This window comes from Brassica rapa, chromosome A03 (genome assembly GCF_000309985.2).
Source record: "Brassica rapa cultivar Chiifu-401-42 chromosome A03, CAAS_Brap_v3.01, whole genome shotgun sequence".
Classification (NCBI taxonomy): Eukaryota; Viridiplantae; Streptophyta; class Magnoliopsida; order Brassicales; family Brassicaceae; genus Brassica; species Brassica rapa.
In genome coordinates this window covers 37669183-37692597 of record NC_024797.2, presented here as the reverse complement: position 1 = coordinate 37692597, position 23415 = coordinate 37669183, and the positions used below count along the sequence as shown (strand labels likewise).

General features: G+C 32.1%; 1 protein-coding gene across 1 annotated transcript; it reads left to right on the top strand.

Moving 5' to 3' along the window:
* Nucleotides 1-20157, top strand: LOC103849660 (O-acyltransferase WSD1-like). The gene is made up of 7 exons (XM_018656081.2): nucleotides 1-2631; nucleotides 13693-14271; nucleotides 14378-14444; nucleotides 15541-15635; nucleotides 15743-15952; nucleotides 16034-16171; nucleotides 16261-20157. Exons 1-7 carry the CDS (start codon nucleotides 2431-2433, stop codon nucleotides 16426-16428), a joined length of 1458 nt encoding a protein of 485 aa, XP_018511597.1. The 5' UTR covers nucleotides 1-2430; the 3' UTR covers nucleotides 16429-20157.
* The last annotated feature ends 3258 nt before the right edge of the window (nucleotides 20158-23415 follow it).

Genomic DNA, 23415 nt, shown 5'->3' with positions numbered 1-23415 from the left:
CGTAGCGACCGAGCTTTGGCTCGGACTTGGTTGCTACGTAGAGACCGGGTAGCGTGCATGTGCGGTAGTTGCGCAATGACCGAGCTTGGTTTTTCCACTTTGAGCTTTCAAGGATACTTCTTCGTAAAAACTTCGTATTGGTTATTTTTTACGAAAATCATATTTTTCTTTTACTATCTTTTCGGAAATACGATTTCCGAGGGTTTTCGGGTGTTAATTCCGTCATGACCGTTTTTTACCCCAACAGTCAGTAGAGGGGTTAGTCAGACAGTATTAGCTAAGTTGCTGGTTAGATGGATTTGGTTGCTAAGCTAGGACATGGTATATAGAATACCTCTAAAGTTCGAATTGATTTGATGTGGCTTGCAACATTGTAGAGGTGATGATAATTAGTTCTTAAATTGTGTGAGTCCTTGCTGTTTTTAAACCTCTTTCATAAAGACTACTCTTTGTTTTGCTTGAAGGACAAGCAAAATGGTAAGTTTAGGGGAGTTGATATACCATGGATTTTACCCATTTTTAGCCATGGTATATAGGTGTTTTAGTAACTATTTAATCTGTTTTGGAGTCTTTTTAGTATATTTACATGTTCAGAAGTGTTTTGGAGGAAAGTGGTGATTTTGGTGCATTTTGGAGATAAAATGAGAAAAAGCCCGTAGTTGACCATCGAACCAGTATGGAAGTCGACAATCAAAGACAAACATCGATGGACGCACATCCTGTGCCGTCGATCGACAGTGAAGCGCGCAAGACCCGTCTAGGTTTTCACAACACATTTTCAAAAATACCCTTGGCTGATTTTCACCTAATATTTTTGTGCTCTGCCATTGTTCTAGGCAACATACGATTTCATACTTTTCACTTTTAACAGCAAGCAATACTTAGGATTTTTAGTAGATTTGGAGAGAAGATCCAAGACTCTTTCAGAGATTTGTATTGGAATTCCAGTATTTCTAACTCTATTCTATTTGTGCATTTATTCAGTTATTTGTTATGAATTGTTTTGTCATGTCTGAGTAATTCACCTGTTAGATTTAGGGTTCAAATAAGTAAAGAGGGATTAGTCCAAAATATTGAATTGCTAATGTGACAAATATCCTTCAAGGAATTGTTGTTAATGCATGTGTTCTAGAGTAGCTAACTAGAACCTTGAGCTTAGGATGTAGACAACTACGACGGTAGGTTCTGCACCAGAATTAATTCCCTTGAGCTAATATTGCTAGAAACAAGCAACAGCTAATCTAGACAATACTAGTGAACCTATCGATCAACTCGCTAAAGCCTGCCTAAGGGAACATCGATCGACCTTCTTACCATAACATCGATCGATGTTTGATTCGTATCAACAAGCGACAGCTGCGATATTGGACTTATCAAAACACAAGAATCACATGCGAAAGCTGGATATCTTTACACTAGAAGTCGAGTTCTAGGATTGACAACCTAAATATTCTATACCTCTATAATCCTAATTACCTGAATATAAACCCTAGATCTAGTGATTTCTAATAATTGGTTACAAACTTCAAACCAATCAACTGCCTTGTTCTCTTTAATTGCAATTTACTATTTTTATTATTTACCTAGCTTAATCACAAACTGTTTAGATCTATTGTGTGTCATATTTCCTTGTGAATTTGATCCTTAAGTACTACAAATTGACCTCTTATTTAGGAGAGTAAAAATCACTCTTTAAGGTAATTTGAGTGATAAGATTTCACCTCCTATTTCACCAACCAATAATAGTTTGTCTTTCATATTCAGTTTTTGAAAAAATAATAATAAGAATTTTCCAAGTCATATTATGTGTTTAAAATAAAAAAAGGTAAAAATAAATTTAAAGTAGTAGTAGCTGCCAAAAAGAAGAATTTTTTTTAACATTGTTAACACCGTCAACAAAACACCAAATCATAAATCATAAACACTAAATACTAAACTTTAAACCCTTGGATAAATCCTAAATCCTAGGGCTTAAAGTCTAGGGTTTAGAGCTTTGCTGACGGCATTAAGGATTTAGTGGTTATGATTTAGGTTTTGGATTTACCCAATGATTTTGGGATTTACCCAAGAGTTTGGAATTTAGTGTTTAGGATTTAGAGTTTAGTATTTTGCTGACTATGTTAACAATGTTATAAAAAAAATTACTTTTTTGTAGCTACTGTTGTTTTTTATTAACTTTACCTTTTTATTTTGAAAACATAATACAATATGACTTTGACAATTCTTATTATTTTGTTTTCTTTTCTAAAAAAAATTGAATATGAAATAACAAACTATTATTGGTTGGTGAACCGGTTCACTCTAGAAAGTGAACCTAAAAAAAACTCAAAAAATAATTAGTATAAAAGCAATGGCAGCGCAACGTTTAGAATTGCGAAGTGGGAACGTTTTACCAAAAAAAAAAACGGTTATAGAACTGTTGAGACAGCTATGGATAAGGGAAAAAACATGGCGAGGGAGGAGCTTGATACCGTGGCAATAGAGCCGCTTAGCCCGGTATCACAGTTGCTCAGTTCACCAGAAACGTTCATTGTGATAACTTTTGGGTCAAAAACTAGATTGAACCTATCTTCCTTTGTTGAAGGCCTCAACAACACATTGATCAATGCTCCCAGATTTTGTTGCAAAATGGTAAATATCTATGTCTACGCTTAAACTGGGTATTTTGTACAAATATATATATATATATAGCTACTAAGGACGCATAATAAGATTGCAGACTCAATATCTAGGACTGTCCGTTTCTTTCATAGATTTTTGTTTTATTGGTTGTTCTATTCCGGTCTGGTTACTCAAACCATCTCAAGTTTGAGTAATATAATAATCATTCGTTGCCAAAAAAAACTAAAAAATATATATTTAATTAGGTGATGTGACTGCTATTTTTTCCGACTGCTATTTTACCGGCTATATAATTTAAGATTTTTTTAAAATTAGATTTTTCTTTTTGCAACATTTTATGAATGTGTTATTTGTTATGAGAATATCCATATTCACAATACTTAGTTTGGGACTACAAAATACAAATATAATTGAATATATATAATATAATAATAATTGTTTTGCGAAGAATTCGATTAATCGTCTGATTAATATCAGTTTAATTAGCTGGAATTAATTTCATTTTAATTTTATCTAATTTATTTCAGTTCAATTTCATTTTAATTTCAGTTTAATTTCAATTTTAGTTTAGTTAAACAGATGATTAATCTATTAATCGTATGATAGCCGTTTAATTTCAGTTTCGTTTTTAATGGTTTTGCAATTAGCTGAAATTAAAAGGCTATCTCAATATTTGTTAAATCAATTTTATCGATAATTTCCTTTTGTGTATATCGGCCTAAAATTGTTTAAAATCAATTCTAAAGTCAGCAATTCCAGCTAGAAGCATAACTGTATCTAACCAAGTTTGTGAAGTTTTATCTTTCATTTAGTTGATGTCAGAAAACTAAATAAACATATATATGTTATATGTTCTAGAAAATAACCGAAACTATGGTATTTGCTGATGTAAATAATCGGAAGATGATGTAAATAATGTCAGACGAACATTAAACTCACGGGGGACTTGATAAACTAAGACAAAATAATTAAATACTCTATTCTGAGTGATATAATCCCCTATATATTAATCTCGTAATACTGCAACATGTTTTTGTAGCCATGTGTCATCACCAAAATGATTCTTAGACTCTTTAGAAAAATAAGTTGGTACATATAAATATATATTATACTATTTAATAAAACTAACTATCAAATAGATTAGTAATATATAAAGGAATATTCTCAATTCTTTTCTTCAATAAAAACTACAAAATTACTTAACATGATTAAAATATATATAACAATTAATGATAATGAGTTATACATATCTGATAACAATTTTGTATCCTCTTTTTTTATATTATTAAAATAAATTAAAAAATCACATTAAACATAAAAAAAATATTTTACTTATATTTTATATTTTTAATTTTTAATTTTTTAAAGCAAATATAAATAACTAAAAACTTACATTGAAAATTTTATGATCGGCGGTTTAACTTTTTTTTGTTCATGCATGATACAAATGATCATAAATCACATGAATATGAAGTCTTACTAATAGATACACATATATATATATATATATATATATATATATATTATTTAAATTAAATTATATATACTAGATAAAATATATAAAAATGTTAATTTAAAATTTTCTATTGAAAAATTATTGAGATCTTAATATTTTAATTTAAATTTGTATTGATAAATCTCACAGTAAAAGTTTTGTGATTAATGTTAAACTTTCGTTACAGCAAATACACAAATGCTAATAAAATCATATGAATATGAAATGTCAATAATAAATATTTATATTATATACTATAAATATATATATGTCAATATCACTAAAGTTTAATTATATACCTATAACGTACATACAATGATTGTTTTGATATATTTACCAAAAGCATGATTGTAAATAAACAATCAGCCTTTGTTGCTGACAAAACAAATCTGCCTTTGTTGCTGGAATTTCAAAAACCCAGTCAGCCTTTGTTGTTGGAAGACAAATTTTTGATAATATTATGATAACTCAAGAAATGTTTCATGCCCTAAGAACAAAGCCAAGCGGAAGAAACAAAAGGATGGTCATAAAGACATATATGAGTAAGGCATATGACAGAATGGAGTGGTCATTTATTGAGGTAGTTAAGCGAAAGGTGGGGTTTTCTGAGGTTTGGATTACCTGGATTATGAGGTGTGTTACATCGGTGAAATACAAGGTACTTATGAATGGACAACAAAGAGGAAACATAGTTCCAGAGAGAGGTCTATGTCAAGGAGATTCTTTGTCTCTTTTCATCTTTATTTTATGCACGGAAGCGCTCGTTAGCCTTCTTAATCATGCAGAGAATCAAGGGAAGATAACGAGGATGCGTATATACACACATATCCTTCTATATCCCACCTTCTCTTTGCTGATGATAGTCTTTTCTTCTGTAAGGTGGAGCCCCGTGAATGTGATGAAATGATGAAAGTAGTCAGAAAATATGGACAAGCATCCGAACAATGCATTAATTTTAAAAATCCTCCGTACTCTTTGGTAAGAGGATCAACGCTAATGTTAGACAGCAGATCAAAGATACTCTTAGGATCCAGAACAAAGGAGGAATGGGAACATATCTAGGAATTCCAGAAGATATTAGTGGATCCAAATGCAAACTTTTCACATTTCTAAAGGATAAATTAATGCATAAAGTGAATGGATGGACATGCAGATGGCTATCAAAAGGTGGAAAGGAGGTTCTGATTAAATCTATCTTGTTAGCTCTTCCGGCATACATTATATCTAGTTTTCTGCTCCCGTTAGAGGTATGCGAAAATCTTGCTAATGCCATTGCACAATTTTGGTGGAGCTCAAACCCCCCAAAGAGAGGAGTTCACTGGGAAAAGTGGGAAAAGGTCTGCAGGCCACGAGAAGAGGGCGGGATTTGAGATACTACATAATGAGTTTGCCTTTACAAACAATCTCTGCAAACAGCCCATCATATGTGTGGGCTGATATCTCAGCAGCGCGGAAATTATTATTATTGGGAATCAGACATAAGGTACATTCATGATATGAGGTTAAGGTGTGGGAGGATCCTTGAATCCCGACAACACCAGCTAGACCAGCACGGCCCTTGGCCCCAGCGCTGCATCCAAACATGAGAGTCAGTGAACTCATTAACCAAGATATGAAGGAATGGGATATTCGCTTATTGTAGAAGTATGTTGACCCTGCTGATATACCTACATAAGGAGTCAAACCATAAGTACCACTCATCGCTGGGATACATTTTGCTGGAATTATACTAAAAATAGACAGTATACAGTCAAATGAGGATATTGGGTAGCTCAGAACCTACTAAAGGCTGATGAAGAGAAGGAGGTTTTGGAACCTAGTATAACAAAGATTCAAGCCTTTGCTTGAAAGGTAAAAGCTCTTCAAAAGATTTGTCATCTTATATTGTAATTGATAACTGGTTATGTGACAGTAACGAGGAATCGGATACGCCGTAACATGAGATGTGATAATTACTGTCCACGATGTGGAAAGCCAAAAGAATATGTAACTCATGCAATCTTTGAGTGTCCACCACTTTTACAAGTTTGGTGTTTCTCAGACACCAACAAGTCAAGATATCTTTCCTCTTCCAAGCGTATATGCTAATATGGATTATCTCTTCTGGAGGAAGAACAATATTGTTGAACCAAAATTAGAGAGAGACCCATATCCCTGAATAATTTGGTACCTTTGGAAGACCAGAAATGATAAATTCTTTAGGGGAATTGACAGGATTCTTTGGATCTAGTCCGCTATGCAGAGAGCGAGTGTCAAGCTTGGTTTAACGCAAATGAGACAATACATGCAGCTCCACAAGCCCTTAGTACTGAAAACCTCAAGTCTTAATGTTGGATAATATATGTATGATAGATGGGTCTTGGACATCTACTGCACAGTTTAGTGGATATGAATGGGTCTGGCTTGATAGCTTGCGAAAGGTTCAACTTATGGCGACACAAAATTATATTCCTAGAGAGTCTGCTTTACATTCAGAGATGGAAGCACTAAGATGGGCGATGGAGAGTATGCTCCAACATTGTCAAAATTTTAGAACGGACTGCAAGGATTTGATTGCAATGATAAATAGAGACTCACAAGACTTGTTTCCAGATTTTACGATTGCTCATATTCAGCGAGCGCAGAACCAGATTTCAGATTTCTTAGCTATGACTGTGAGATCTTTCCATAGGTTTCTTTATTTCATTGGTTGTTCTATTCCGGTCTGGTTACCCGGACCACCTCAAGTTTGAATAATAGAATAGTCTTTCGATGAAAAATAATACTAATAAACAAAAGGTATTGGTTTTGATTTATGTGCTTACTATAATGTATATACTTTTATGTATACAAATTATTTTTTTGAATAGGTGGTTTCTAATAAGCTATTTTATCATGTCAATCCCCGAAATACACTTCTTCAAATTGAAGTGATTTTTAATAATGGAAGCATTATATATATATATATATATTATTTCATTCAAATTAAATATTTTAGTCGTGATTTTTATTCCTGAAAAGCTTTTAATGAAATATCATGACAAGATTTCAGTCACCTCCTTTTGAGTTTGTTCGAAGAAAGAGAGATTTGATCATTCGTCTAATATTTGTTTCTCTCTAATATCCTATCTAGCTGTTGTAATTGCATGAATGAGAGATTTGAACTATTTATTATAAGTTTTCTCGTTTATCATTTAATAAATCAAACATTTCTTAGTTTATACATAGTATACATATACTTGAATGATAATGTATTATATATATTTTTTATCGGTGTACTCTTAAGTAACTAAACATTAAAAGCATAAGTTAATAAAATAAGTAATTTGTTCTGTTAGAATTAGATTATTTTTAGACCAAACTCGTGAATATATACTAGACAAACATTTATATTCTAGTTTGCACTTATATTCTATAACAGTTTGATATTAGATTTGAACACTAACCTGTGAATAGAGTTTACCGGTGATTTTTTCAAAATTTTGATTCTTAGATATGTATCTGGAGTGGAACTAATTTTTACATATGTCCATGTTTTAAAATTGACACTTATGTAATTCATCAAATTCACAGAAGACGTTTAATTCACAGAAGAAGTTAAACAGAGAAACAAAATTCATATCAGTAAACAGAAAAAAGAACGAAAGCACAATTAGAGGTAGACAATGAAATCACTTATAGAAAATCAATAGTAAAAAAACGATAGAAAAAAATCTTATCCCCTTTCATCATTTTATAATTGAGTTGCATATCTAGTTTTTGATTTGTGTGAGCCGTAAAACTTTTTTTTATGCATATGAAGTCTTAAAAATAATTAACATAAGTTGTAATACGTTATTTTTTTAACAATGATGGTACATTTAAGAAACCAACATTTGTATTCCTTATTTTATAATCGATAAAAATTGTAGTGTTGCAATGTTAAAACTATTTAATGAATAAATACTATTATAAAAAACTTATTCTGCACATGCACGCGTATTATCATCTAGTTACAAAGATATTTAGTTAGTCAATTAAGTTGATGTTTAGCCTGCCGAATTCTAAGTTCACTGATTTTATGCAGCTGTCTACATATCTTTTTTTAGTCTACATATCTATTACATACGATAATTTTTAACGTTACTTTTTTATTGGGAGCATGAAAAATTTTGAAATTGACATCTACGCAGGGCCGGTCTCGAGCATAAGCGAGGGAACCGACCGCTTAGGGCATCATATTTTAAGCGAAAAAAATTAGTTATATATAGGGCATAAATTTTTTTTTACATAAATAACAAAGGCATAAAATTTTAAATGAGCTTAGGGCATCAAGAAAAAATTGAGAATGTTGGACCGGCACTGCATCTACGGACACTTTAAACCTTGAAAACAGTAAAGCAAATTACTAAATACTTTTAAAACTATTAATAGCAATTAACTCTGATAAAAATGAAATATAATACTTATTTTTAGTATAATTGGTATTTTGAACGGTTATATATAGTAAGTATATATATATCATGAACGTAGACATTGAGCTGTATTTCATATTATTATATACGCATAGGATACAAGATAAATGAAGATATATAATAAATCTCTTGATAAAACATCAATAACAACATTAGTATTTAGTAATTTTGCGTTTCTCTGATATATATATTTAAACAATCTAATTGGTCTATATTGTATCGTTTATCCCACTTCGTTTTTTCTTTTTCTTTTTTTTTCACAACATTAGCAAATTACTTACTGCTACTTCGAGATACAGTGTTTGACTGGATCAAGCTTAGAGTAGGAAATGGTGAAACCTGCTACTATTGGACAAGTAATTGGTCTCCTTACGGGAACATCCGAAACTACCTTCAAGGAGAAGGATCGCGCCAGTTTGGTATCGCCCAGCGCTGTACTTTAGCGGAGCTTTGGGAGCTTGGAACTTGGAATCTTCCACCAGCTCGATCTGAAAGGCAAGTAAACATTCAGACTTACCTGTCTACAATTACTCTAACTGACATGAGAGACGAGTATGAATGGGCGCCTAATGGAAAGAAATCTCTCACTTACTCTGCTAGAAACACTTATGAAGTACTCCGAGATGCTCAGCCTTGTGTGTCTTGGCACAAAGAGGTGTGGTTCTCCGCTGGGATTCCAAAGCATCGGTTTCTAACGTGGCTCTTTGTCCTAAATAGATGCCCAACGAAGGACAGGATGGTGAATTGGGGAATCAATGTTGATCAGTCCTGCATCCTATGTAACTCAGGCCAGGAATCAAGAGATCATATGTTCTTCTCCTGCAGTTACACTTGGGAAATTTGGAGCACACTAACTAGATGCAGTCCCCTGTCTCCTGCGCCTTCAAACTGGGATGATGTCCTCTTCAGATTACAATCAGGTACCTACTCTAGAGAATGGCGTCTCCTCCTCCTTCTACTTTGGCAGGCTACAATATACTTCTCCTGGTCAGAGCGAAACTCTCGCATCCATCGTTCCTCCTTCCGATCCTCGTCGTCATTAACAAAGGAGATCGACATCACCATTCGACGCAAAATAGCGTCTGTCCGTCTCACCGACCCTTCCTTCTCCTCCGCCTTATTCCAAACTTGGATCAACTGATCTACTGCGTCGTTTCGTCGCTCACCTTGCATGCTCTCTGCAACTCCTTCTCATTAATCTCCGTAACTTGGGCAAGTTAGGGAATTGATGGGCTGTTATTGGAACTTCTAGGATTCACGTTTGGTTCTTTGTTAAATGGCTCTTGGCCCACTAAGCAAGGCTTTGTAAACTTTTGGTCTCATGCTTTTTAATAGAATATAATTTAGCAAAAAAAAAAAAAAAAAAAGAAAACAGACTCATATAGACTCTGTTGACCAAAAGGGTAGCTCTGCATCCATGTGAACGACGAACGACGGTTGAACTCTTGCACTGCGTGCTAGTTTGTCCGCCTGTGTGTTCTGCGTTCTTGGTACATAGATGATCTCCGAGCTCTGAAATCCAGAACTAAGGGTCTTTATATCTGTCAAGTAGTTTGCAAACGCTGGCCATTCTTCTGGTTCCGAAACCATCTTCACCAATTGAGAACAATCTGTTGCAAATGTGACCCTAAACTGCCGCAAATTCCGCATTCCATTGCCCAGATTAATGATTCAAACTCTGCATGGAGAGGTGAAAGACTAGCTCTGGTGTTTCTTGCGCCCATTAAACCATCAAATCCTGGTAAGGTGCTATACCATCCTTGTCCGGAAAAATATCTTTTGCCTTCCATGAGCCATCCGAGAAGCACCATCTGCCTGGTCTCACCGGTATGGGAACCATATCTCGCTGGTGTGTGTCCTGTGAATCAGGGAGCACCTGTGCATCAGCCCACAGGACAGATTCTGTCTCGGCCATCCTAAGAGTATCTCGAGGAGCAGTATCCAGATTACTAAATACCTTACTATTCTTCGCTTTCCATATGTACCAAAGTATCCACGCAAAGTGGTGATCATCCATCTTTGGGATAACCCGCCAAAATAAATGATCTATGTTTGCGTAGAGTGATTCCGTTGGAAAGATTGCAGGATTAGATGGAATCTTAGAGAGCGCCCACTTCGTTAGATTATATTATTTAAATAATCTAATTGGTCTGTTTTTAATCATTCACATTTATCATTTACTAATTTAAGATGAAAACTGTATATACAAATTAACTAGATGACGGACTAATATATATTCAACTAATTTAAATTTTAATATAATTTTAACTTTTTATCTAAATTATTTAATTAGTTTCAAATATTAAATTAATTAGAAGCTATAATTTACCTTTTATTACAACGAAACATAGATAATGGTTTAGTACTTGTAAAATATTTTATTTGTTCTATCACCAACCCACACATGTAAAACGTATCGCATCACAATAATCTATTAAAGTTTTATTAATACTTCAAAATAACACAAAAAATAAATATAAAAATAAACTAGAATTACTAATTATCAGTGAAGCCTATGAAATCAAACTCATCTTCATCAGTCTTAATTGCATTTTATATGAATTGTCTTTCCGTCAGAGTTCATAGTGACACTTATTAACAAAATTTATAATAACTAAAAACATACTTTAAAATTTATATAATAAAACTAATAAATTATATATATATATATGTCTGATAAAAGATAGATTTTTAATTTTTAATGGTGAGATATTGTATTCTATAGACTCGTATTTTTTGACTGATAAGATAACTAGGTGGCATAAAAGAAAAGAAAGTTTCTCTTTAAAAATAACAAATAAAAATATTAAGCGATTTTAATATTACTAAAGTAAACATAAGACAAAGTAAACATAATATGAACAAAACTATAAATTTATTTCTAAAAATTTGATAATACTCTTTAATAATAATAATCCCTGAATATAATGAAAATATTCATTAAATAATCACTATAAATATTTAAAACTAACAATTGAAAAAAGTTATTTATTAAAACTAATGACTTAATCTAAATCATGGTATATGAAAAATAAACTTCTAAAAATAATAAAACATGAAAAATAAATAAAATAACCTAAAATCACAAATAACATAATAAATAAGCAAAATTAAAATTATCACCTAAAATTATTTTAAAAATATGACAAGTAAATAAAATTACCAATTAAAATTATTAAGAACATAACAAGTAAATAAATAACTTAAATTATAGAAAAAATAAAATTATTAAAAACATAACAAATAAGTAAATTACCTAAAATTATGTAAAATATGACAAAAAGCAATAAACAATGACAAATAAGCAAAATTACCTAATATTATGGAGAATCTTACAAGTAAGCAAAATCACTTCATGAGATCTATATATTTCTTTTTAAATATATTTTCACCTTTTTTATATTAGTTTATACTTAATTATTTAATATAAAATATAGATTTAAATATTATTAAATCAAAATTCGTGTTTTATTATATATAAAATTCATTACAGATTTTGTGAAAATTAATAAATACTCAGTTAAAAACTAATAATAAATCAATGACCTATGTAAAAGCTTAAAACCTAACAAAATATGACAAATAAGAAAATAAGAATTTAATATAACATATATATTTAAATATTATTAAATCAAAATTCGTTTTTAATTATATATATAATTCATTACTGATATTTTTAAATTAATAAATTAGTGATTTAGTTAAAAATTATTAATAAATCAAAGACTAAGCTAAAACTTAATAAAAACATGCCAAATAAATCAAATTGACTAAATTCATGGTAAACATGATAAATAAGAAAAATTATCTAAAATCATGGAAATCATGACAAATAAGGTAAATCACTTCATAAATAATAGTATAGATTTATATATTATGTATTATTATCTATTTTACATTTTTTTAACGTTTGATTAATTATGTTATTACAACGATAATAAATATTACATAGACGATCTACGACCAACAATTCAACCATCATATGAGAAATATTATTATCTATTTTACATTTTACATAATAATAAATAAAAAAATATTAAATATATATTGATAATTGAGAATCCATTGGCTATTAAGTATTTAGTTAATTGACGAAAAAACATAAACTAAAGTAATCACTTTATAATAAGTAAATATATAAAATAATTTTTATCTATTTTCTATGGAACATAATTAAATTTAACGATATTTACATATATATATATATATATATGTATATATGTGTGTGTGTGTGTGTGTGTGTGTGTGTTTGTTTATTAATATGAATATGTATGAAGTGAAACTTCCTAATCAAATAGTTTAATAGTCTTTTTTTTATTAAAAAAATTCTTTGATAACAAATTTTTAGCGTACAGCTTTTAATAGTTTTAAAATTTATAATTGTTCTTAGAAATTCACAGAAAAATTTGAAATTAAAATACTAAGTTCTCAGTTCTTTTTCTTTGCAAATTTTTAAATTTTATATATTTTATATGGTATATTATATATATATATATTATTTGGAATATCTATTAAATGATATTTTTTACTCAGATGGTTTTATCAACATTTGTATCTTGTTGTGATAAAAAATTTAAACCATTGATCATGGAAAAATTTAATGTGAGATTTTTAAAGTTTTATTAAGATACAGTTGTTTTTTGAAATCCAAAATATAACTTATATGGAAAAATTCTAATTTTTTATTATTTTGTGAAAATGATTATTTATTTTATTTTAATAATATAATATTTTTTAATGATGGAGGATAAACAAATTGATATCAAAACTTAATTATTAAAATTATTATTATTCATATATATTTTAGTTATATAGGTAATTCTGTAGCTTTTATATAATGAAACAATAAAAATATTAAAAATAAACTATTAATTAATTTTATGATTAGCTTAATGAGAAATATAATATATGGTAATGGACCAACATATTCTTTTAGGAACTTTAAAAAGCATTATATTTATGACACGTATCATAGATACAATGTTGTAATACTTTTCAAATAATATATAAGGGATAAGTCTTTTGCGTTCACTTCGCACACCTTTTCATGAAACTACTGAATTAAATTTGGTTGCTTTCATTATTCATTTTCTTACTGATTTCTTACTATCATTTGTCTTTAATAAATAATTAAAATTTCAGGACACCGACTATAAGAAAAACGGAGAACCAGTCTGGATCCCTGTTAGTGTTCGAGTAGAAGATCATGTGATTGTTCCTGATCTTGAATATCACAACATTGACAATCCTGATCAGTTTGTAGAAGACTACACTTCCAACCTTGCTAATATTCCCATGGACATGTCCAAACCTCTTTGGGAGTTTCATTTTCTCGACATTAAGACATCAAATGCAGAATCTATTGCAATAGCAAAAATACATCATTCAATAGGTGATGGAATGTCCCTTGTGTCGCTCTTAGTTGCTTGTGCACGAAAAACATCAGAACCTAGCGCACTAACATCTACTACAACAGCTACAGCAAAACATGTTACTTCCATGTCTTCGGCTCGGTGGTTGTTTTCTGGATTTTTGTTAATGATGATGGCCATATTCTCCACTATTGTTGACGTGTTTAAAACTCTTCTTACAATATTATTTCTGCGCGATACCAAAAATCCTCTTATGGCTAATCCAAACAATGGGATTCGATCTTGGAAGGTTATCCATCAGACAATAAGTTTTGATGATGTGAAGTTAGTGAAAAACACAATGAACATGGTAAACAATTATAGTCTTTGTTTATTTTTTATTTTTCACTGTAACTGCATCAGTATTTCATTTTCTTACACAAACAACTTGATGATTGAATTTATATTTTCTGCAGACGGTGAATGATGTTCTTCTTGGAATGACACAAGCAGGTCTTTCAAGATATTTGAGTAGAAACTATGGTAATTTTAAATTCTTTCTCTTTTAATTTGTAGTGTTGTCAATAAATATGATTATAATATTTGAAGCATAGACACAAACCCTAATTGTATTTAGTTTGTTAATGTTTTAAGCAGATAAAAATAGAAAGATTCAAAAAGTGCACCAATAGTTATTATATATTTTCAAGTGCTTTCTGGTAACTATAAACTTTACCTACGAGTTTTTATTGTGGTTTCAAATAATTAATTTCTTTCTATGTCAACTTCTTTTCTTGTTGTAATTTTATAACAACACAGCCACAACCCTGCGTGTAGTAGCATACCGTATTGGATCTATATATGTCACTTTGAGTTTAACGTCGGCAAGCTCTTTTTGTTTTTGGCTAAAGGCATTCACCTTGGAAGCTCTTACCATAGTGGGTTTGTGCACTTGCCGTAATTAGAGAAAATAAAATTAACTAATCAGCTACTAAACTAGGGTTGGGCACGAATCAGCTAAAATAAACTAGGGTTGGGCACAAATCTATTATTTGGGTTTTTAAAAGGTATTTGTGACTCGATCTGTTTCGTTTGTATAATCAGTTGCCCAAGTTGATTCAATCTTTACCCATTTGGATTTCGAATATCCAGAAAATTTTATATTTTTAACTGGATTATCCGATTCGATCCGTACAAATAAACAAATAAAAATTAAACAAAAATTCAAAACAATATAAATCATAATATTTTATAAAAAAAAGTTATTTACTTTTTTCAAAATGTAATGACAAAAATAATCAATTTAATAAATAAATATTGTAAGAATTACATAAAATATAATAATTATATAATTTTTATATATATATATATATAATTTTGTAAATATACTTATGTAACGGTTCAGATCATATATCAGTTTCTAAAATATTATTTGTGATTTGCTTCTTTTCTTATAGATATTACATATTAGTATTTGTTTTTCTTAGAGTTACATATATATGGATTGTTTCGGTTGGAATCGACACGAATAACGAATCGAATCAAAATTTACAAATATTTTATCCAGTCCTAACTAAAACATTATGTTTGGAAGTTATTTACTACTAAAATAGTTGTAATATCTGCTTATTACTTACAGATGGATATACAATGTCCGAGAAGAAAAAAACCTTAGAAAAAATTCGTGTTCGTGGATCTGTTCCTGTAAACCTAAGACCAGCAACAAAGATAGAGGTGATAATTTGCATAACTCCAACTGATAAACAACAATATTCTTATTGGGTCAACTTATACACAACGTCTATTAAATAAATGTAACTTCCATGAAAATGAAAATGCAGGATCTGGCTGATATGATGGCGAAGGGTTCAAAGTGTAGATGGGGAAACTTGGTAGCAGTTGTTTTATTTCCTCTATGGATAAAAGTAGAAGATGATCCGCTGGAGTATATCCGACGGGCCAAAACTATCATGGATAGGAAAAAAATCTCTCTGGAAGCTTTTATTTTGTATGGAATTATAAAATTCACCTCGACACTTTTTGGGAATAAGGTGGAATACGCTTAAAATGTTAACTATTTAATCAATACATTTTGTTTTGTTGCTAATTTCCCCCTTAAAGGAAAATATCAGGGAGTACAAGAGATTGGAGCGAGGATATTTGGTCACACAACAATGACAATTTCAAATGTGAAAGGTCCCCAAGAAGAAATAAGTTTATTTGGCCATCCGGTTTCCTATGTAGCGGGAAGTGCATTTATTGGGCAACAAGTAAGTATCAAATTTGTCGTTATTTTACTTATTCGAAGGCCATGCAATGAATTAATTTAACTTTTCTGTTTCTTTGTTGTTTTGACAAGGCTCTTATTATCAATTTTATTAGCTATATAGACAAGATTGTCATAAATCTAGCTGTTGATACAACAACGATCTCAGATCCTCATCTACTATGTGATGATCTGGTAGACTCGCTCAAGATAATCAAATCAGCCGTGCGAGAAAAAGGATTTCACAACGGGGTAATCTGAAACAGATCACCCTGAGTTAAAAAAGCCACCGTGTGTTTCATCAAACTATGTACTATAAAATTGACGTTTTCGATTTCAAATGTAATAAAAGGGTGAGGTGAAATGTAAAATAAAAAGGACTGGTAAAAGGAAAAAAAATTCAGTGATTAAATGTAATAAAACATTACGTGGTGAAGTATAAGTTTTTGTTATAAGTAAGAAGAAGAAAGAAGGAATTGGTGTCTTAATTCATGAATAATGAGTCTTTTATATAGGAGTACAATAGTTTGGAGACAAATCTAACTTGGAGAATAAGTAAAGCTAGGGAAACAAGTATATATATGATTTGCCATAATGGACATCACCATAATATTCATAAAACTTCCCTTGATGACCATTATGCCGTAAGATACTGCCTCGTTAAAAACCTTACAAAAAACCCAATGAGAAAACCCGTGGTTAACGGAAAAAAAATGCAAGACGAATGACTTTCCCTCATATGTACATACGTCAAGATTTGTAAAATACAAACATCTTCATTATTCTGCAGTGCATGTCTCTTGTATGTTTTGATCATTTTCTTGGATTCTCTTGATCTCAAAATTTTTTAAATGGTGATAGACTTTCATTTTTGAAGTTGTAACATTCTTCTTTGGTGTCTATCATTTGTGTTTGTTTTTGTTGCTTAATACATTGTCGAGGAAATTCCTATGGAATAAAAACCATGTACGGAAAAAGAATACAACCACACATATTATCACATTTCTTTGCTTAGAAGCAATATCTTCAGGATATGCATTCCGATCAAATATATCTTTAGAAAATTGAGATTAGCAGAATAAACTATTTTTTTATTTATATTATAATATCTAGGGTCTTTAGACTTCTACTCTGTAATTCTCTTTTGACATAGAAAACAATTTCTTGGTCTATTTGGACTTTAAGCCAAATTTCTTTACATACACTCGTCCTATCATTAGTCTTGTACGTACTTATTCACGCTCTTATTATAAAAGTTAATGTTATGACTTTATTTATTGTCATATAAAATTATATCCTTCAATCACATAAGAGATTAGTAACTTTCTCAAATAACACTTTTAATATATCCCATGAAAACGAATTTGTTTTAATTCGATCTAATTGCTAGAGTTCTCGAGAAGTCGATTTTGATATAATCATTCCTTCATGGATTTTATATTTCAGGGATTATCCTTTTTTAGTGGGTAGTATAATTCAAGTTCTTCTTTTATTGCCAGACTAATAAAGAGCTTGAAATTCGTTGCATCTACCACATGAGACTTTGTCTCTTCATAATCAGTTCCATATCGATCTTTCTTTGGTGCAAAAAATTATTTATATCCCACTTGGTTTATACTTTTTGGTGTATAGACTACTAGTCTAAATACTTCTCTCTTTCGCAAGAGATCTATATCTTTATCTATTTGTTCTTTGTAATTTGGCCAATCATTTCTTTTTGTACACTTTTCAATAGATTTTTTTCATGATTCTCTTTCTCATACATCATATCAACTTCTATTTTGCATACATAAATATCATCAACGTCGATTTCCTTATCAGTTCTATTTTATTTCATACATGAGATAACTTATTGAGATCTCTTCACTGTCGTATAGGTACCTGAATATCTTTCAGTCATGTTTAACGTCTTTTTTAGAGATCATCCAAAAACTATATTTCCTCATGACAATTATTAATTTATGCTCCTTTTCATTCACGAGAATTCTTATCTTTGGAACCAACATATCTACCACGCTTCAGGGGTAAATTAGACTTACTCGCGGTTTGATATTGTCCTTTTGAGGCATCAATTCTTATTGGATCATTTATAACTAGTATATGTGACTTGATCACTATTTATCTGGGTCAATAAATATATATATATATATATATATATATATATATGTTAACTTATTTTTTGAGAATTCATTTCAACTTATTTTTCCTTTACAGCAGTTTATTTTCTCCCTTTATGTAGGAAATACTATTTCAACTTTAACATTCAGATCAAGCCTTACTTATATCTTTCGGGGATTAGATTCTTAAGTATCAATAGAAATGCATATCCAACATATCAATTGAAAACACATCTTAATTAGGCTTTGTGTGGAGCAACTATATTGTATATTGTACATTCAACACTCTTAGACGAAAAATGGTTGGGTTTTGACCCAATACCAACGATGGGGAGAACTGGTGATTATTCGTTGGTTTGATGTGAATTATGTTGCTCAAACTGTTCATTATTATTTCAATGAACATGCAATAATTATTAAATATTTATGAATTCACCAAAATTATAAAGATGCATATTGGGTGACCAATCCACAACATCTCTTTTGTTCATACCAATAACTTTCTATGACTGGTGAAAACCATATTACCATTTTATTTTGTGAGCAAACAACATATGAAAAATCATTTGGAAGAATCTTATTGTTCTTCAATGAATATTCACAAAAATATTTAAGTATCTTTTTGCATCATTACTAAACCAAAATGGTCTAACTAGTTCGTGCCAAAAATATTGCAAACCACAGTTTACTATAATATTTATCTCAAGTACACTAGTCTTTGTGTAGTATAATTTATAAAAAAGATGTATGTAGTTTTTCCAAAATATGTTTAGTGCCTTGAGAAATCTTTTTGATTAAAAATGTATATAGAATTTCTTTTGCTTGTTGTCTCAACGTCATCTGTCTCAAAATCCTATAGATTTACCTTAAGAAGATTCATCAATCTCAATTCGAGTGAAAACATAATATTCTGGATGTTTCACTGTAGATAAAATGTGAGATTTCTTAACTCTTTCCATCAAGATGATAATACTACAAGTTTATGAATCTCGAATTGAATCTCAATTAAAAATTTACAACATGCCCTATTTGAGTCATGTATTATTTCTTAGATTCTTGCAACCACTTTTATGTTCACTTTCTTGGCCAATACTATTTGTGTGGATTTCACTACAAGAAAACATGGATTTTGCGTCTACAACATCTGTAGGTAAACAGTCGATAAAATGGATTTTACAACTGTTTTACGACTGATTCCGGTGATCATAATTGTGCTTGCCGCTAAATTAAACAGTAGTATATCAGTAGCTATATAGTCGTAACCTTTGCGACTGCGTTGCAACTGCAAGCACGACTACATTACTGAGTGAAGCGTAGTCACTATATTAGTCGTAAATTTTTGCTACTGATTTACGACTGATTTTTGACTGAGTAAACGACTATATTTACTATCGTTTATATGACTACTTAAGCGAAAAATAAATTCTTAGGTATTCAGTCGCTAATATTTGCTACTACAGCACGACTGATTGGCGACAAATATAGTGACTATTTTAACAACTGAATATAACATCGGATTTATTTTGCGACTGAATACCGACTGTGTTAAGACCAATTGTACGACTGATTTACTACTGTTAAGAACATCGATTTAGCAGTTTCGTACTTTCTTTATTTAATTGGGTTGGGGATTCATCAATAGTAGTATATGCTAATAGTGTTATTTCACCTAGAAAGCAAATTAGAACTAAAACAAAAAGAGTTTGATATAAAATATAAAAAGTTAAAATTTACATTGAAAAACAACTCCAAAACATAAAAAGTTATTGTAGGCCCAAACATTAAAAAAAAAAACACGATCAAAAGATAACAAACAAGAAGTCATGGAAACCTATAACTGAAGGGGATCAGATTGTGTGGTTTCACTGGCTATGAAGGCAAGGAATCTAGGGTCGGTTGCTTGCAAAAACTTGTCAGCAAGGCTCAATTGGTTGATCTTAGCCTGCTGAGCAGCTACAACATTTGAATGCTCTTCCTCAGCCTTTACCAACCGGGAACACTCTTCATCACCCTTTGCAATAAGAACAGCTTCGTCCTGAAATTGGCGTTGAGCTTCTGCAAGCTGCTGTTGCATCTGCATGAAAGAAGAGAAGTTGCTGATGTGATTTGGCTTTCCCTTAAGCTGAGTCTTGATAGACCATGGATTTTACCCACTTTTAGCCATGATTTATTAGTGTTTTAATAAATAATTAGTACGATATAGAGTCTATTTAGAGTAGAGTGTTTACAGGTTCAGGGACGATTTGGAGGAAAGTGGTGATTTTGGTGTCTTTTGCAGCCTTTTGAATGCAGAGCTTCACAGACGCATCAGATGTTTAGCTATGGATGGAGACCTTACCGCCGTTATTTTACGCCCATATTTTAACACAACATATATCTTTGAGTTAGCTTTCTAATACCACTGGTCTGAGGTCAATCAGCATCCTGTAGAAGACGTTATGCATGTTTTACTGAAGAGTGGTCAGTCTGCCTCGCAAGCGGAAGCTGTCGAGGAAATGAAGGAAAATCGATTGACGGTGCATCCTTGGTGTCGATCGATGGTAATCCCAGAATACGTTCCGAGCCTATTTTGTGACCAATTTAAGCCCAGAAGTCACCACATATTACCAGAATACCCCTAGAAGACTAGAAACCCTATTTTACCGTTTCTAAGCCATTGTTGACGGCTATGCTTCATCCTATTCCAGAGAGAGAGAGCGTAGGATTGGAGAGAGAGATCTGTACACCTTGAGAGAGGGAAGATCTTGAACTCCCTTTCTTTCTTTACTTTTTTTATTGTTTCTCTTACTATTGATTTATTTAAGTATTATTCAGACCATCATTACCATATCTCTTATGAATATGTCTGAGTAGTCTTACTGTTAGATTTAGGTTTCTCATGAGGTTTATATATGAATTGCTAACTCAAAATGTTGCTAGGGTGTTGAAAATATAGTTCTTTATCTAGTTGTTCTTAAAGCTAAGTTTATGATTGATCACCCTTTAACTTAGATCCTAGGATTAATTGAGAACAAGCCATTCCCTTACTTTGGACCTTCCCATGGCGGTCTGGAAGGTCTGCAGATGCACTTTAAGGTCGGCTGTGCCGTTTTAAGTGGGGATTTTAATCTTTCCAGGATCCGATATTTTCGTCTCGGTGATACGTGCGGTGAAGGGAGTTTTCCGAGCTTCTTCGAGGAGCCTGTCGATCTCAGGTGCGGCGCTAGTAGCATGGTGGATTTGACACTTCACCGCTTTCACTTCTACTGCCGTTTTCGTGATGTAATCATGGAGATCTCGAATCTCGAGAGAATCTTTAGTAGCAGTTTTCCGAATTTGTCACTGTTTGCTACGAGTGACCTAAGCCTTTTACTCGGCTATTTTTTATTTTTCTATCCAAAAGATGTTTTCTACTTCCTTGGTCATGGGTTTGTCGAACGAACCGAGTCGTGCAGCTTATTGGATGTGTCATCCGAATGATCAGACTAATCGTTGGGATCCAAGTCAAATCGCTCGATTTCGTTTTTGTCCGCCACCTGATCAAGAGGCTGGAGAATTTCCGTGTTTTTCTGCGTCGCGAGAGGGGTTATTTTGTCAAGGTTTTGTTCCAACGAGTTTCCCTGCGCGTTGCTGGGTTTGTCCAGCGGAGTTGCGAAATCGAGCCTTCTTCTGTGGACTCTAGTTGTTCCATGCAGAAGGACGGCCGCGGTTCTAGCTGTTAGGGTTTCTACCTGTTTAGCGAGGGTTCCCACGATCTTATCCCGTTCTTTCAAATTCTTTGTAAAAGCCATGAACATCTTCTTAAACTCCTCGAGTGCCGCAGTGTTAGCATCAGCGTTAACCGCAGAGATTTCACTGACGGAGTGTTGTCAACATTTTCGCCGGCGTCTGTACCGTCGCGAGTTTGTTGGTTGTTCTGGTCGTCTCCAGATATACTTGATCAAGCGTTTTGTGGCTGTGAGTAAGATTGATCTGTACCAACCCCCCTCCTTCTAGCGCCAAACTGTGGGAACCAAAATTCGCATCGTCGATTTCCTTAATCAGAGAAAAGCTAAAAAACCTAAATTTTCCTGGGGTTCTGGATTTATGCTAAGTTAAACGTCAAGTAATCAATAATATGAAAACAGACGAAAGTATATATCAGTCGAAAATAGAGAGCAAACGAGATCTTATTTGAATCTGCGTATGAGCGTTTTACAACAGGTAAGAGTCTTAGCTACAAGAGCTGTCGGCGAGTTCCATAGTTCTAATGACCTAAGAATTCGAAACCTAGTTGAGTCGCAGCTCTATAACAAAAACAAAAATTCCCGAAATTGCTCTAAGTGCTAAGTTGCTGTGTAAAAAGTTATCTTCTGCGCCTCTCGCCTTGGCATCCCTTATATACTCCTCCTATATTCGTTTACCCTTTCCTTTTCTGCCCTTCGGTCGAGTTTATCATCTCGCGGAAGTAGTCCATTTTTCTCGATCTTCATAATTATCCTTCAAAACTTGACATTTATCTTCTTTTGTGAATATTTGATAAACCGTCATAATAGTATTGGGCTCATCCTCATTCAAAATCGCAAGTGGGCCTTTGCTGCGTTTTAGACCTTTTCGAGCCCTTTTTGACTAAAATGTTTTTACGACTTCTTTCTAAGAAATCACCTTCCATACGACATCGGTTTCCTGAAAGTGGAAACCAATTGTATAGTCGAGGTAAGTATGGTATTAAGTCAAACGTCATCATTTTATACGATTGGTTTGAATTTCTACGAGAAAATAAGTCTTTGTTATTTTTATCGTAAAGTCTCAATTGTAACTATTATCGAGATGAAACAAGAGACAGTTTGATCGAGAGTCGAAGGAGAGACTTTTGGAGAGTAAGACGAGAGTACATGGTGCGGCATTGATCCAAGTCGCCTGATGGCAAGTCGGACGAGGCTGATCCAAATCGCCTGATGGCGAGTTGGATGTGGTCTATCCAACTAACCCGATTGGCGAGTTGGACTTGGTCGATCCATCTCGCCATCAGGTGAGTTTTCCGCAATAAAATAATTAACGAAATTTTTTGAGAAAAGGGAAAAGCACTCCTGGCCATAGATTCCAATTAAACGCACATCACTCGCTCGAGAAAATCATACTCAAAACGTACACTGGGAGCAAACTGTTGGGA

Bases quoted from the DNA above. Each gene is read 5' to 3' on its own strand.
- LOC103849660 (XM_018656081.2), top strand. From the start codon at position 2,431: ATGGATAAGGGAAAAAACATGGCGAGGGAGGAGCTTGATACCGTGGCA. The intron at 2,632-13,692 runs GTAAATATCTAT...TTAAAATTTCAG, and splicing joins CCAGATTTTGTTGCAAAATG to GACACCGACTATAAGAAAAA. The intron at 15,636-15,742 runs GTGATAATTTGC...ATGAAAATGCAG, and splicing joins GACCAGCAACAAAGATAGAG to GATCTGGCTGATATGATGGC.